Below are 14914 nucleotides of genomic sequence, written 5' to 3'. Positions count from 1 at the left end.
AAATGTTACAGACGTGACTGGGGAGTTGGCTCATGGGAGAAGGTGCTTGCTTCCCAAGCCTCAGAACCTGAGTTCAGACCCCCAGCACCCATACTCTAGGCGCAGTGGTGTGCATCTGCTACCCACTGCCAGGCAAGCGAAGGAACGGAGTCAGGGGGACTCCAGGTGCCCTGATCAGCCAGTCTAGAGGAAACATCTCCACGTTCAGTTAGAGGCTCTCTAGAAACTAAGGTGGGAAACCGTGCTAGAGTACACATGCAGCATTGACCTCTGGCCTCCACGTGCCCCTGAATGCACACACATAAAACACACCTCACAAACACACAGATGGAATGTCACTGATGAGAATGCTGTGTAAAGGGACTCACTGGGAAGTAATGGATAGAGATCCACTTGGCCGTCTGCTGCTCTGTATATGGGACTTTCCATAGCTTCCGTTGACATTTGTTCAGAGTGTGTGACATAGAGTAGCTGTGTACAGAGTCGTTACCTGTGGAGGCTGAGGTGTAGGGAGGACCTTGTAATGTTCCCGTTGTGTAGTTGTGATTCACATGTGCTATCTGGGAAGTCACATAGCGTGGAGAGGAGTGGGTAACAGTCTTGATTTAGCATAAAACTCTGTTATTGAAAGAGGTGTCAGTGATGTTGCCCTAAGATTGAAAACTCAGTTGGAGATTTGGGGAGGGAAGGTAGAAATAGAATGATATAGGAATTTCTCGGATCTTTACAGACTTGTGCCAAACCCTTCCCCATCCTTGCAATCACAGTATCAACACTAGACAGTATCCAAAACTTACATTAAGCTCGGAGGAACTCTGTCTCCTCCAGCGACTGCATAAATGCTAGCATCGCTTCAGTTTTCCTTACGAAGGAAAAACCGGTGTCCGAAGTCTGGCCCCAGTGTGGAACTGAATGTGGCGTTTGCATTGGCATTCAGCAGCAAGTGTACAGATGGTTAATGTTTACTGTGAGCACCCCATGACATCGCTACCCAGACCAGGAAGTGCTTCCGTATAAGGAAACTGGATACCATTAGTGTCTGCTCCCAGCACTGCCTCTTCAGAATTACTGTTAAATAGATTACTTTTGCCAGTTTTGAGCAGTCTATACTCTTTGCTGTCCATGTTTCACAGAACACTGATTGGCTTGTTTTTATGTGTTGGTGCTGTTGTGTGTCACTGTGGCTCATTCTTTCATTACCCAGGAGTGTGCCCATTGCATAAGTAGTGTGGTCCCCGAGTACCCAGGGCTGTGTCCCATGAGCTGTGTGTGCCTTTCCTGAGGGAAAAGAACAGGGACCAGCAATCCAAGGAAAGTCCCTCCAGGTCCGGCTTTGTAAGGCGGAAGTCCATCTGTCCGCACTGGGGGTTACTGCAGCTGCTCCCAGCGCTAGCCTGCCTGCTATCTCTCATGAGCTCTAGCACCAAGGCCACATGCCGCTAGGAGGCCGGAGGGAGTAGTGGCTTGAATCTCCGGTGTAGGCCTCCCAGGAGAGATGTCAGAGGCGCAGTGGCCCTGACGCTAGCCCCCTCATGCACTTCATATGGACACTGGTTATGAAGTCGCCTGGGAGCATGTGGCTCTGCTGTCCCGTCTGGCGAGTGAGTGCTTTCCAATGGTGTGTTGCTCAGTTCTGGACCATCCATTGGCTCTTTATAGTTCCAGTTGTCTGCTAGAATTTTCAGCTGTTATTTTCCTTTGAAGATGATAACTTTATATAGCTTATACAATACATCTCTTAACAGTAATATAATTTCATTATCTGAATCCCTGAGAGTTTGGCTTCAATGGGCTAATGCTCCTGATTTTTATTATATTTATATTATATATAATAATTATATATATATATTTTATATTTATATTGTCATATTTTATCAATCAAAATTGTATATTAAAATATTGCAAACCGGGTGTAGTGATACATGCCTGTAATCTCAGTGTTTGGAAGGCTAAGGCAGGATCATGAGTCTGAGCCAATCACCTGAGATACAGGATATTATTATCTCCTAGGACGGATCTGTTCATTCTCATGAGATTTCTTCAGTCCCACATCACCATAACCTTATCTGGAGTGGAGCTGACTAGGTGACGGCAACAGCCCTTAGGAGTCAGTCAGTCTTCTCTTCTGCCTTACTCCTAGAGTGTGCGCCTGCTAAGTCTTGACCCCCATTTGGAGAGTATTACCCATAACCCTCCTTTTTTGGCATGCCCTGAACTGTCATTTCTGTTAGAAAAACTCTGCTCAGGTATTTGTTAGGGAAAAAAAATCACCTCTTCCAGGGTTCGTCTGTGTGCTCTCCTGAGCTACCTCTCCAGGGGCTCAACCCAAATTCTTCACTACCTCGCTAGTTCTGCCGTGCATTCAAACAGACACAAAGTGGGTTTGCTTCCTTTTGTTTTTCTTTTCTACTTTCTCATTGCTAGTTCATTTGGATGATCATTTCTGAAAACATGACTTTCCCTCAAGTTCTAAGCAATTGTTGATGTTAATCCTCAAGTGTACATTTATTATGTACATTTTTATTATTCAGCATTTTACAGAGGAGACAATAGAGGGTGGGTGGGCCAGGCAGGTTCATCAACCTGATAGTGACTCAGCTGATGCTCAGGTTTAAATGTTTAAATCCTTAAGACTGTTTCTATAGTAAAGGAGTCAGCTTTTATGCTTAATGTTATTGCTCTACTCATAGAAAGAAAACAATACCTGGTTATTTTTCTGTTTGCTTTGTTTAAGAATGGGTTTCAGCGTGATACCAGCTTCCCACTGATTGATTCAAGCTCCCAGAACCAGATTAGAAGACGGATTGTTCTTGAAAAATTGAGCAAAGTGTAAGTATGGATGTGTCATTCTGGCTTGGTAAAAGATTTAAATTAACTGAATGTTTTCGTGAGTTTATAATTGTTTTAAAGATAATGTGAAAAACTTCCATGAGTTTCCTCACTTGAAAATTCCCGTTTTAAGATTGTGTCTTTCCAGATATTTTTCGGTACTAAATTCTTTTTGTAGATGACACAGGACTATCATAAAGGGTTTAGAAACTGAGACTGTAGAGTAGAAAGACAAAATACCCCACTCCTTCCTATGCCAGCAACGAGTGAGAGCTGTTGAAGCCTAGGAACCCCAGCTCCGGGGGAGCAGTCAGGAGCTGCGCGACGCCACAGCGCCCGTCCGCCACAGCGCCCGTCCGCCACAGCGCGGAACTGCGCTCGACCTGCACTTTGGCTTGAAGCATCCTGTGAAGGAAAGGATTGTTCTTAAATTACCCCAGTCACAGATAACACTTAAAAGTTGCTCTTGTTTTTGTTTTTTAAAATAAAAAAGTAGCCAGGAAGTGGTGGCACACTCATTTAATCCCAGCATTCGAGAGGCTGAGGCACGTGGATCTCTGTGAGCTTGAGCCCAGCCTGGTCTAGAGTGAGTTCCAGGATAAGCTCCAAAGCTACAGAGAAACCTTGCACCAAAAACAAATAAAAAAAAAATAGATCAGTGAATCAGTCAATCAATCAAAGAGTTTCTAGGTCTTTTCTCCAGAGGTAGAAGGTTCACCTTGGACTTTTAAACCTGCATTTCCTTCTTCTAGCAAGAAAACACGGACTGTTTCCACCACTGTGTAAGGAGTTGTGTGTAACATGAGGGCCGGCTTGTTGGGGTATCTGTCCCACCCGGTACCCCACAGCCGGCAATTACCAAGGAAAATCACACACAAGACTCCATAAGGTTATAAACTGATTGGCCCATTAGGTCAGGCTTCTTATTAGTCCTTGTAACTTATATTAATCCATTATCATTATCTATGTTAGCCGCATGGCTCAGTACCTTTCTCAGCGTGGCAGCTCACATGTTGCCTCTTCGGTGGCCTGGGCAGGAATGGAGAGGGAGCTTCCTGCGTCCTAGAATATTCCCAGGCTCTTTGCTCCACCCCTACTTCCTGTCTGGCTTTCCCGCCTATACTGCCTGCCTGGCCAATCAGCGTTTTATTAAAATACATGATTGACAGAATACAGACAATTCTCCCACACCAGTTGTGTACAGAGAAGTCTCGCTTTTGCAGTATTTTGAAAAGAGGAAAAACATTTTCTGGAAGCATAATATTTTTGAGCAGCCAAGATATAAAACACTACTGGTGCTATAGTGGGAAGTACAGCTGTTTTACTGGTGATGTAATGGGAAGTACAGCTGTCTTACTGGTGATGTAATGGGAAGTACAGCTGTCTTACTGGTGATGTAATGGGAAGTACAGCTGTCTTACTGGTGATGTAATGGGAAGTACAGCTGTTTTACTGGTGACGTAATGGGAAGTACAGCTGTCTTACTGGTGCAACAATGGGAAATACAGCTGTCTTTAAGATGCATATCTCTAAGCTACACCTGGACTCCTTTCTGATTAGCATTGGGATCTTTAGTTGGCCAGTTTGTTGGTTTGGTTAATGGTCTTTTGGAAACAGTCTCACTATCGTTGGCCTGAAACTCACTATGTATGTACCAGGCAACCATCTAACTCAGAGAGATCTTCTTATCTCTGTCTCTGCCCCCGAGTGCCGGGATTGAGGGAGTGCCGCCATGCCTGATGTGACATTGTATCTTGATTTGGTTCAGTCTAAAAAAAATTGACCATGAAGAAGAACTACTCTGAAATTTACATTTTGAATAAATGTTTAAGTTAATATAGATTGAGCATGTCCATATGTTAGGCTCTGCATATGTGTCTTATTCTGTCTCGTGTGTGTGTGTGTATTCCTTTGCTTTCCTGTTATAATAAAAAATAACTTTAGAAGGAATGAAGTATATTTGTATATAATAAGCATTGTGTACTTTTATTTCAAATGTGTTATATGGTGTATGCATTTTTCATCTAACATTTATCATTTTACATTTTCAAAAACAGTCTGTGCTATTTTAAAAGTTTTTTTTTAAAAGGGGGTTACTAAATGTATCATATAAATCACCTAATGATAAGTTTATCTCCAAGTTTTCACTAAAATGTGTATACAGCCTTCTTCTCATGTTTGTTGGAATAGTGTTTATATCATTATTCAGAGGGTAATGCTTTAGTGATAAAACCATGGAACTAAAGGTGAGGACAGGTTGCTCTTTGGTAAGAAACTAGGCACAGAAAGAGGTACAGGCGGTGGTATTCAGGCATCTGTACTGGCCTGCCCTTGGGGTCCTGAGCTGCAGCCAGAGAGGGTTTGCGTGTCGGGGCTTTGCACGCTTTAGCGCAGACACACGGCTGGAGTTAGAATAATGCTCCTTTGACATCTCACTGGTTAGATGTAGCTTACCCCTGCTTCTACCTGAGTGTCGCTTGTGGCCATGGGAAGCCAGAGGCAGGATTATCCAACCAATATGTGTTCTAGCTTTATATAATGTGTAATTTTTTTTGTTTATTTGTTTCAGATTGCCTGGACTTTTGGGTCCTCTTCAGATTACAATAGGCGATATTTACTCTGAACTTAAAAGTCTTGTTCAGACTTTCAGGTAAATGTGAATGTTGTCATTTTTCCTGCTCTGTTATTTTAGCTGCATTGACTCCTGTGCAGTCCATGGGGAGGCTAAGGCAGGAAAGTCTGTGCTCTGCCTTTGTGGACCCACATCTGCCCCGATGAGCACTCAGTGCTATTCTCTCCTCCTCTGGACAGTACTTGTGTTTCCTATTGGATACAGATCCTTATTGGCTCAATTTTTGACCAGTTTTTCTTTGGCTAGCTTGCTTGTAAAGTAAACTGCGTTTAAGAGGAAGACGTACAGGATGGGGAGATGCTGCTGTCTGTAGAGTGCTGGCCTTGGCGGCACAGTGACCTGAGTTCACTGCTGTCTTAATTACAGCTTCCATTGCTGGGAAGAGCCCACAGGCAACTCTTATAAAGGAAAACATTTAACTGGGGCTGGCTCATAGTTTAGAGGTCATGGCGGTCCACATGGCGCATGCAGGCAGACACGGTGCTAGAGAGGAGAGTGAGATCTTGATCCCCAGACAGCAGAAAGAGACTGTCCAAGACTGCCACCTCCACGTGACACACTTCCTTTAACAAGGCCACATCTCCTAATAGTGTCATTCCCTGTGGTCCAAGCCTTCAAACACATTGAGTCTATGAAGGTCATTCCTATTCAAACCACAACAAGTCCCCAAAAGCCAAATTTTTTTAAAAATGAAAAGGCTAGCGAAGTTGTGTGCGTGAATAGTCTCTGCACTGAGGAGGTGGAGACTGGCCCTGCGGCTGCTGGTCCATGCCACTTGGCACGTTCTCAGGTGGAGACTGGCCCTGTGGCTACACGGAGGCCAGCTGGTCCTCCAGGACGCTCGCCTGCGAGCACACGGGGCGGGTAGTGCGTGATTTAACACTGGGTCGTGGGAGACCTTGGAGCACTAGAGCTACAGAGAGGGGACAGAGATTTCCTCTGTGGAAGGAGGAGCAGGTGAGAGTTCTGACTGGTAAAACATGTACACGAGAACAGTCTTAGCGGGATGTCCATATGTGAATGTCTAAAAATAAACCTGGATAATGTGATTTCTCTAATTACCATTGTCTCAGAGACAATACAACTTAAAGATCATTGATCACAAAACTTCAGGGATGTGAGAATGGTCTTCAGATTGGCATAAACATTTTGAATAAATGCTTTGTGAAAAAGAGGCTCCAGGCCAAATATCACAAAACTCAGGGTTTTGTTTTGGTTTTTTTTTTTTAAAATCCCTGTTTATGATGGAAACATACACTTTGCATCTTATGTTTTTAATAGAACCGTACATCCAAGAGGGGAAACAGAACTTTGTGTAAGGGTGGTGAGTTTGGATACAAGTCCGTGGTGTGTGAATGCTGGGATTGAGGATTTGTTCCGGCCTCTCAGGGAGTGTCATAGTAACAGTCTCGCTGGTTCGTGAGGATCTGCCCTGCATGTCCTTCAGGCAGTGGGCGTCTAACTGGTGATGTCACATGAAGAGAGCTCTAGGAATATGTCCTCTCAGGGAACCTTGTAGTGCACACCCAGCATGAATGAGACGCTGGGTTCCAACTCAAACACTACCAAACACTGCTTTTCCCTCTGCGTCCAAGGTTGGCATTTCAGTTAAATAATGAAACATGATGCCTTAGTCATTGTGTGTTGTCTGACTCCTGTGGGGCTACTGATGTCATTCAAATTGTAATTTTAAAGTAACTGTAGGATTGCTCCATAACCACTGTACATCCATGGGAACGTGGGTGTTTGGTGTTGGAAACCACTGCTGGTCTCTGGAAGCAGCGCTGGTAATATGGCTGTCAGCCCATGAAGTCAGTTCTCATCACATGCCGGGCTTTGCCAAGAACCTAATTTCTGAAAGCAATGGTGCTGTCGTTTCTCGGTGGCAGGTAAGAAGTAAAACAGCCGCTCTCAGCTCATAAAACTAGCCATTTGGTTTTGATCTCAAGCCTCTCGGCAGAGGGAGGGTCATAGATCATAAAGAGCGGGGCCCACAGGTTTTAAGGCAGTCTGTCCATGGTTCTGACAAGAGTCCTTGTTTGCTTTAGGTCAGTGACCATAGTACTTGATTTTCTGTCTGGCCCTTTACTTCTGAATTAGACAGTGAAAACTTCTTTTGGGGCTGGGGTGTAGCTCAGGGTTATCTAATGTGTACAAGGTCGTGGGTTCAATCCCCACAACAAGAAATTAGCAATAGGATAGGTATATATGCCCATACTTAACAGATGTGTGTGCGTGTGTGTGCACATGTTTGTGGGGGATATGGGAGTGGAACCCAATGCCTGACATATGGTGAACATATATGCTCTAGCACTAAACTGCATCTCCGTCTTCTCTGCAATCTTTGACAAAAACTTCCAGTTTTATTGTCTGAGGCACTGCTGTGTCGAGGTCTGCACTGCGGGGTTGGGGTCCTCACTGCGGGGTTGGGGTCTGCACTGCCGGGTCGGGGTCCTCACTGCGGGGTTGGGGTCTGCACTGCCGGGTCGGGGTCCTCACTGCAGGGGTCAGGATCCGCACTGCCGGGTCGGGGTCCTCACTGCGGGGTCGGATCCGCACTGCCGGGTCGGGGTCCTCACCCTCTCTATTCTTCCGTTTTACCATATCTTAAATGTTTTGATATGTCTCTCTTTTCCATAAACATGAATTGGCTCTCAGCAAATCTTAACAACGGCAGAGGAACAAGGCAACTTATTTTAGTTGAGCTTGAGGGACTAATGCAGTGATGTCATGGTGTATCTGATTGATTCACTAGATGGAGCTAGACTGCGAGCTCCCTAATGGAACTTAAGAGTCAGGCCAGTCTGTTCTCAGGTGGTGTTTCCCTCTACTTGCCTTGCCTTTTTTCCTTATTCACCTCTTCCTGTAGCTTAACTCTTCCCCAGGCAGATACTTTGCTCAACAATGTCTGTCTGTTCTGTGTTTAGGCCCTGAACAGGCATTCAGATGCATAAGCCCATGTGTTCCATCATGGGCTCAGAGTTTGCTAAGAGTAGGTCCTGCTACTGCTATGCACACACAAAGGAAACTGTACAAGGTGAGAGTGTGCTGATCACCCAGATTTCTTCTGGTAAATATATGTAGTCACTTACATATGATTTTATCCACCATCCCTCAGTGAAGCTGGAAATCATTACACATGTAGTAAACCTGAGGAAACGACCTCAGAGGTAGTTCTGAGGAAACGACCTCAGAGGTAGTTCTGCAAGTTTGTGGGAGAGGATGCTATTTCAGGAACACCCTCATGAAGAACTGATATTAAAGCTGAAATATAGATAGAAGTCTGCTTTGTGGACTGGGGGTGTGGTTCAGTGGTAGAGTGTGTGGTTGGTATACATGGGGCCCAGGTTTGACTTCTAAGAACACACACAAAAACCCCCTTAAGTCATTTGAATTGTATTATAGCTTCCATTCCCTGAACTGGCAGCTTTACTGGTATCCTGTCCAAGTCAGTCTGGTTTCCTCACACGCATATCAGAGGAGCAGCTGGGGTATACTTGAGTACTTCCAAAGGTATTCGATTTAGAACTAGTACAAGAGCCCAGTAGGATTACTGAGGACGATTTGGTGTGGATCTACCATGTAACTCCCTTACCCATCGAGCCACGTTCTTCTGACAGCCCTAGCGAGCAGGCTGCGGGTATGTGCTGTCCATTTAATGTACAAACTTAGTCACTTTCCCTCTCATCCCTGTTTGCAGCCAGATCCCTGCCAGTTCCTTTTTTCCTTATTCACATAAGCTAAAGACGTGAGGAACTGATGCTGTTGACTTCAGAATTACCCTGGTTAGTAGGGGTGGTAGTAATGTGAGGCCGTGAAAGTGAAACCTGGCTGGTCGGGAGGTAGCTGTTGTCAGGAAAAGAAGTAGTGTACAAGAGCTTCAGTTTTGCTTTCTCTGCCTTTATAGATGCTTGAAATTTAATAACAACATCTGTGAAAAACAAGCCCCAGAGTAAACATTATCTTGGTAGAATTCTGTAGAATTCTGCTTCCAAGACAAACTTGATGTCAAGTAAGTTATTTTTAATTGTCTACCCTCTAAAGCCTGTGGGTTGGAGTCTGTAACTCTAAGTTTCCTCCCTGCCTTCAAGGAAATGTCAGGGGCTCCCAGGGAGAAAGTGTGGCTCTGTAGTCTGATTCCTTCTCTGAAGATGCCCTCTTGCTGGCAGTGGAGCGTGGAGAGCTCCTCTCAGTGAACACTGAGGGTAGGAAAAGGTGACATAATTCCTGCGTCTTTCTCTTCGGGTGACCGCCAGTGCTAGGAAGCTGCAGAACAGTCATTCTGAAGCCTTTAACAGCTATAAATGCATGCTGAGGTCCTTGGAGACCAGTCCTCTGATTAGTTAGGGTTCTACTCAGACAGTAGGATAGCTTAAAAGCCCCCTAGGTGATTCCAGCATGCAGAGTGGAGCCTTTCGTGCCTCAGTAGAGAGCTGTCCACCACTCCACTTGCTCTGTGACCCGAGTTGGGCTGTGTCTGTCACAGCACAGAAAGGCTCCAACCAAGCTGGTCAAGATGCTTGTCTGAGCAGATATGAATTAAAATCCTATTCTATTCTGCCATTAAAAATCCTCTTTAAATTTTATCTGTGATGAATCAAGACTTTTTTCTAAACGTGTATAAATTTAAATTAACATGTGCTTAATACCCAGGGCCAGAAGAGGGCATTGATCCCCTGGAACTGGAGTTAGAGATGGCTGTGGATCAGCAATATGAAAGCAAGTAGAACTTTGCTGGTCTGCTAATGTAGTAGAAATACTGCGAGCTAAAAGCAGGATTTCTGGTGGTTTGAATGAGAACACAGACTCATATGTTAGAGTATTGGTCTCTAGTTGGTGGAACTGTTTAGGAAGAATTAGGAGGTGTAGCCTTGCTGGAGGAGGTGTGTCTCTGCGGTGGGCTCAGGCCATTCTTGGTTGACTCCCTGTCTCCCCCACTTGGGGATCAGATGTCGTTCTCAGCTGCTGCTTCAGTGCCTTGGGTGCCTGCTGACTGCTCGCTGCCGTGGTGGCCATGGCCTCGCCCTCTGAAATTGTGAGCCCCCATGAACTTCATGTGAGTTGCCTTGGTCATGGCAATAGGAAAGTGACTAAGACGGCCTCCTACTGTGCTTCCCTGGTACCTGGGACAGTGTTAGAAATCACACACGTGCTACATTTGCTTTTCCTGAATGACAAAAGGAACTCATGAAACCTTAAACCGAGAGGTTTAACAACAACAAAAAACAGAATTTTAGGCCTGATGGTGCACATCTTAATCCAAGTACTCAGAGGCAGAGACAGTGGCCTGCTAATCTATGTAAGCTCCAGGCTAGCTCAGGGCTGTATAGTGAGACCCATCCAAAAGAGTAGCGGAGCTGTATCGCACTGTTCTCGGAATTTCAGCTCTTCATGGTTATGTGCTGGGTTTCATTTTATTTCGTGCAGGACGACAGTGAACAGAAAAGCCCATGTCTCCTGTCAGAGGGTCGTATGCATGTCTTGGTGTAATGTATTAGTATGTAGCCGTACACTCTTCTCAGTTTCCAGTATATTCTCCATTTCTTCCAAGAAGTGGGAGCAGAGTTGAAGTGGTACTGAAGACTGAGAAAGTTTCCATTTTAGTTCATGGGCAGCAGTGAGAGGCGCATCTGAGTAAGGTCGGGAGCTGTTACTGTCTGAAATCATCTGACAGAACTCAGCAGGTGGAAGGACTTGGTGCGCGGGCCTGTGGACAGAGTCTGATCCCCTAAACCCACACAGAGCTGGAAGAAGTGAACCAACTCCAGGGAGTTGTACTCTGACCGCTATATGTGCACCGTGGCATACACTAAAGAATAAAAAAATTAAGAAGCCTGGAAATGGGGCTGGAGAGTTGGCTCAGTGGTTAAGAGCACCAACTGCCCTTCTGGAGGACCTGAGTTCAATTCTTAATGCCGTCTGGTGCCTCACAGCTATCTGAACTCCAGTTCCTAGGGACCAGATGCCCCCCTCTTGCCTCTGTGAAACGTGTGAACAAGAGTGAGCCTGACGTAGTCGTTGAACGTTTAGGATGCTGGTAAATCTGGGGAAGTGAGCAATGGCCAGCGGAAAAAAATCTGTGTAAAGAGCCATGAAGGGGGGGGGCGGGACTAGGAAAGCCTGCCCCTGCCAGAGCGCGAGGAGTGTGTGTGTGTGCGTGTCACATGTGCCGGGACTAGGAAAGCCTGCCCCTGCCAGAGCGCGAGGAGTGTGTGTGTGTGCGTGTCACATGTGCCAAGACTAGGAAAGCCTGCCCCTGCCAGAGCGCGAGGAGTGTGTGGGTGTGCGTGTCACATGTGCCAAGACTAGGAAAGCCTGCCCCTGCCAGAGCGCGAGGAATGTATGTGCGTGTGTCACATGTGCCGAGTAGACCAGAAGCAGAAACTGGAATTCAGGAATGAGGTCCAGATTAGAGCAGAAGGTTGGAGCCCTAGTTGTCTTGGTGTTGTAAGACGGGATAGAATCACCAGAAGGAAGTGTCTGCAGAGAGGAGCCAAGCAACCCAGGTTAGGAGGTTTGGGGTGATGCAGGGAGGGAAAGGGAAACTGAGCAGAGGGATCGCTCTGCTCAGCTGTGTGGGAGCCCACTGGTGGGTGAAGGGAGAGGGATCTTTGTAAAAGCCTGTGAGGGAAGTTCTGTGGAGCTTTCTGTACCAGTTCTTCAAAGTTTGGTTCAGTTTATTTTTGTTGTTTTTGAGACAAGGACTATGTGTGTGTATGTACTGGACTTGTAATGGCTCTATAGATCAGGCTAACCCCAAACGTACAGAGATTCCCTGGGCTCTGCCTCTCCAGTGTTGGTATTAAAGGTGTGTACTACTTAATATTTTATATTATTAGTAGGTATTGGAGTCTGTAACACCATTAAGTGACAGAGCTGGGCTAATAGCCACATTAGCGGACTGTTATACTGTACTGCCTTTTTATAGCTAGACTTTTAAGTAATTTTGAAAAACGTTCTAAACTATAGAGAAAATCCAGATTGATAAACAAACTGATAGGTTTTAAATTTTCTAAAGTTTCACTCATGGTAAAGGCTGTAAAGCACCTGTTCTGGCACCTGGAGTGGAGAGCGCTGGGGCTTCCTCTCAGGCAGGGGAAAGAGGTAATATGGGTGTGAAAAAGACATGGACGTCCGCTGAGCAGAGCGGGGCAGGGACATCTGTCTCCAGAGAGGCACTTTGAGGAAGACCTGAGCACCTGTACTGTGAAGTGTGTGTGTCCATCTGGTCTTGGTTTTCACTTCTGTGCCGTGTGCCGTGTCCACACAGTGCTTAGTCTTGCCCATTCTTGACTGATGCAAATGGTGCCAGCCATATTTGGCTTCATTCAAAGTGATTTTCCAGCATGCGTAAGTCTAGACCATTCATATTAATGGTTGTTCAATACTCTAAGTATGCTGCAATTTATTTCCCTCTATTCTGAGCAATATTTTGTTAAAGGTTTCCATAGGTCATTATACATAAATGAAAATACTTTAAGCCTTTGTATCTAGATATAAGGTACTCACATATACATATCCCAGATTTGAATCTGGTGAGCTAGCATTCATTTTCTGTAATTATGGCATCCCTGTTGCCTACTGCCAATCAAGCACGGGTCACAATGCTAGAGTATTGGGTAAAGCTAGGGTCAGAGCAGCTTCCCTTGTTAGCTTCAGCGGGTGCTGATGCGGGCCGTGGACATCTGTATCTGTGGTCTCACTTTCCTCGTGAGTCTCATGATCCTGTTTTAATACCACCCATGCTGTAGTGTGTAAGAGCGCAGCTGAGTGCTTCTTGTGGAGACTGCTCCTCTCTGCAGCTGGACTCTCAGAGCCGGGAACCAAGCCCTTAATAATAGCGCATTATTGCACCACTGACTGCCCTGTGGAACAGAGCAGGTGTTTAGAACTGTCTCTTAGTGGGCGGTGGCAGTGCACACCTTTAATCCCAGCTCTGGGGAGGCAGAGGCAAGTGGATCTCTTGAGTTTGAGGCCGGCCTGGTCTATAGAGCGAGTTCCAGGACAGCCAGGACTGTTACACTGAGAAACCCTGCGTTGAAAAACCAAAATAAAATAAAGAACTACCTCTGTGACACATTAAATCATAATTCTTATCAAGAACTAAAATTTGAAGGTAAATCTTGATGTCTTTCAGATTATCAAACCGAAACATTATCCACAAGCCCGTGGAATGGACTTTGATCGCTGTGGTGTTGCTGACATTGTAAGTAACTCTTTCAGATTCTATCTCTGCATGAACAGTCAAAGGCTTGCACACTGTCTTGGAGAATGTGATTTCCATGTTTTTTGGATGCTGTATTTGTTTCTTTGTATTTCTACCATCTTAAGAAAACCGTCCCCATAAATGTTGTTTATCTTTTGTTAGAGAACATCCCGTATGTGAGGTTATGCCCCAGTCTCTTGCACTTCATTGTTCATGTCTGTTCTAAAACTGAATGAGCACCCCTGTCTCCTGTCTGTGTTTTTACCTATATGTCATTTTTTGACAGTTTGTCTTTAATGGTAGATACATTTTCTTTTCTTTTTTTAAGATTTATTTATTTCTTATGTATACAGTAGTCTCAGTATTCTGCCTGCATGTATCCCTGCAGGCCAGAAGAGGGCACCAGACCTCATTACAGATGGTTGTGAACCATCATGTAGTTGCTGGGAATTGAACTCAGGACCTTTGGAAGAGCAGACAATGCTCTTAACCGCTGAGCCATCTCTCCAGCCCCTACATTTTATTTTCTAAATGTACATTTTAGAATCTAACAGTTAAAGGAGCTAAAGTAAACACTCAAACCCACTCGCCGTTTAAGACACCGCTGGTGGTTTCCAGGCTCTTTTTCAGAAGGTTAAAGGCATTAGGTGTAGTGTTTTTCAGCATGAATTGGAAGAAATTTTTGAGATCATTATGATTGCATCTCTGTCGCTGCTGGTGCGTGTTGGGTCACTGAAGCCCACGGCACTTGACTTAGGGATGCTCACAGCTCAGATCAGGGCGTCTCCAGCCCCACACTCTCCCCCTGTTTGAGTTTGGTCTGACATGTGCTTTTCCCGTCCCCAGGTGTGTGGGAAGGATTAGGTAGGCTTCAGTGAGCCTGAATCTGTGTCACCCAACCAGATACAACTCATATGATTCATTAAATCAGAACACAGAAAATAACTTTACTTGAATGCTCTGATATAAATTTTTAATCAACCCTAAGAACAAATCTTTTGTTATTTCTACTATTCAGTGTTCCAGTTGAATTGGCAGTTTGTGAAAAATATCTTATTAATTTTTAAAACGTTTTTCTACTTTATTAAATGTGTAAATACTTTGGTCACTGACAGGGAAAATATCAGTAACAGTGCTTACCCACAGTATCATATGTCTGGTAATAAGCGCTCATAGACAATTAATTGTACTTTTGTAATTTATTATGCCAAGAGGGAAGAGTGTTTGGACTGACATGTTAGAGGATG

At 45.0% G+C, this 14914-nt stretch overlaps 1 protein-coding gene across 7 annotated transcripts in view; it reads left to right on the top strand.

Annotated features, from left to right (window-relative positions):
* Rpap2 (RNA polymerase II associated protein 2) overlaps positions 1–14914 on the top strand; it is a 66576-nt gene that overhangs the window by 20424 nt on the left and 31238 nt on the right. For all 7 annotated transcript variants that reach the window (XR_015002602.2, XR_007234519.3, XR_015002604.2 and 4 more), the window contains exons 9-11: positions 2735–2829; positions 5399–5479; positions 13599–13667. Coding sequence is in view for 2 of the 7 variants with exons in the window: in XM_048447079.3 (XP_048303036.3) it covers positions 2735–2829; positions 5399–5479; positions 13599–13667 (245 nt within the window). In the remaining 5 variants the exon portion in view is untranslated. The remainder of the gene's footprint in view (positions 1–2734; positions 2830–5398; positions 5480–13598; positions 13668–14914) is intronic.

Source organism: Myodes glareolus, chromosome 8 (genome assembly GCF_982192425.1).
Source record: "Myodes glareolus chromosome 8, mMyoGla1.1, whole genome shotgun sequence".
NCBI lineage: Eukaryota > Metazoa > Chordata > Mammalia > Rodentia > Cricetidae > Myodes > Myodes glareolus.
This window is presented reverse-complemented; position numbering and strand designations above follow the sequence as displayed.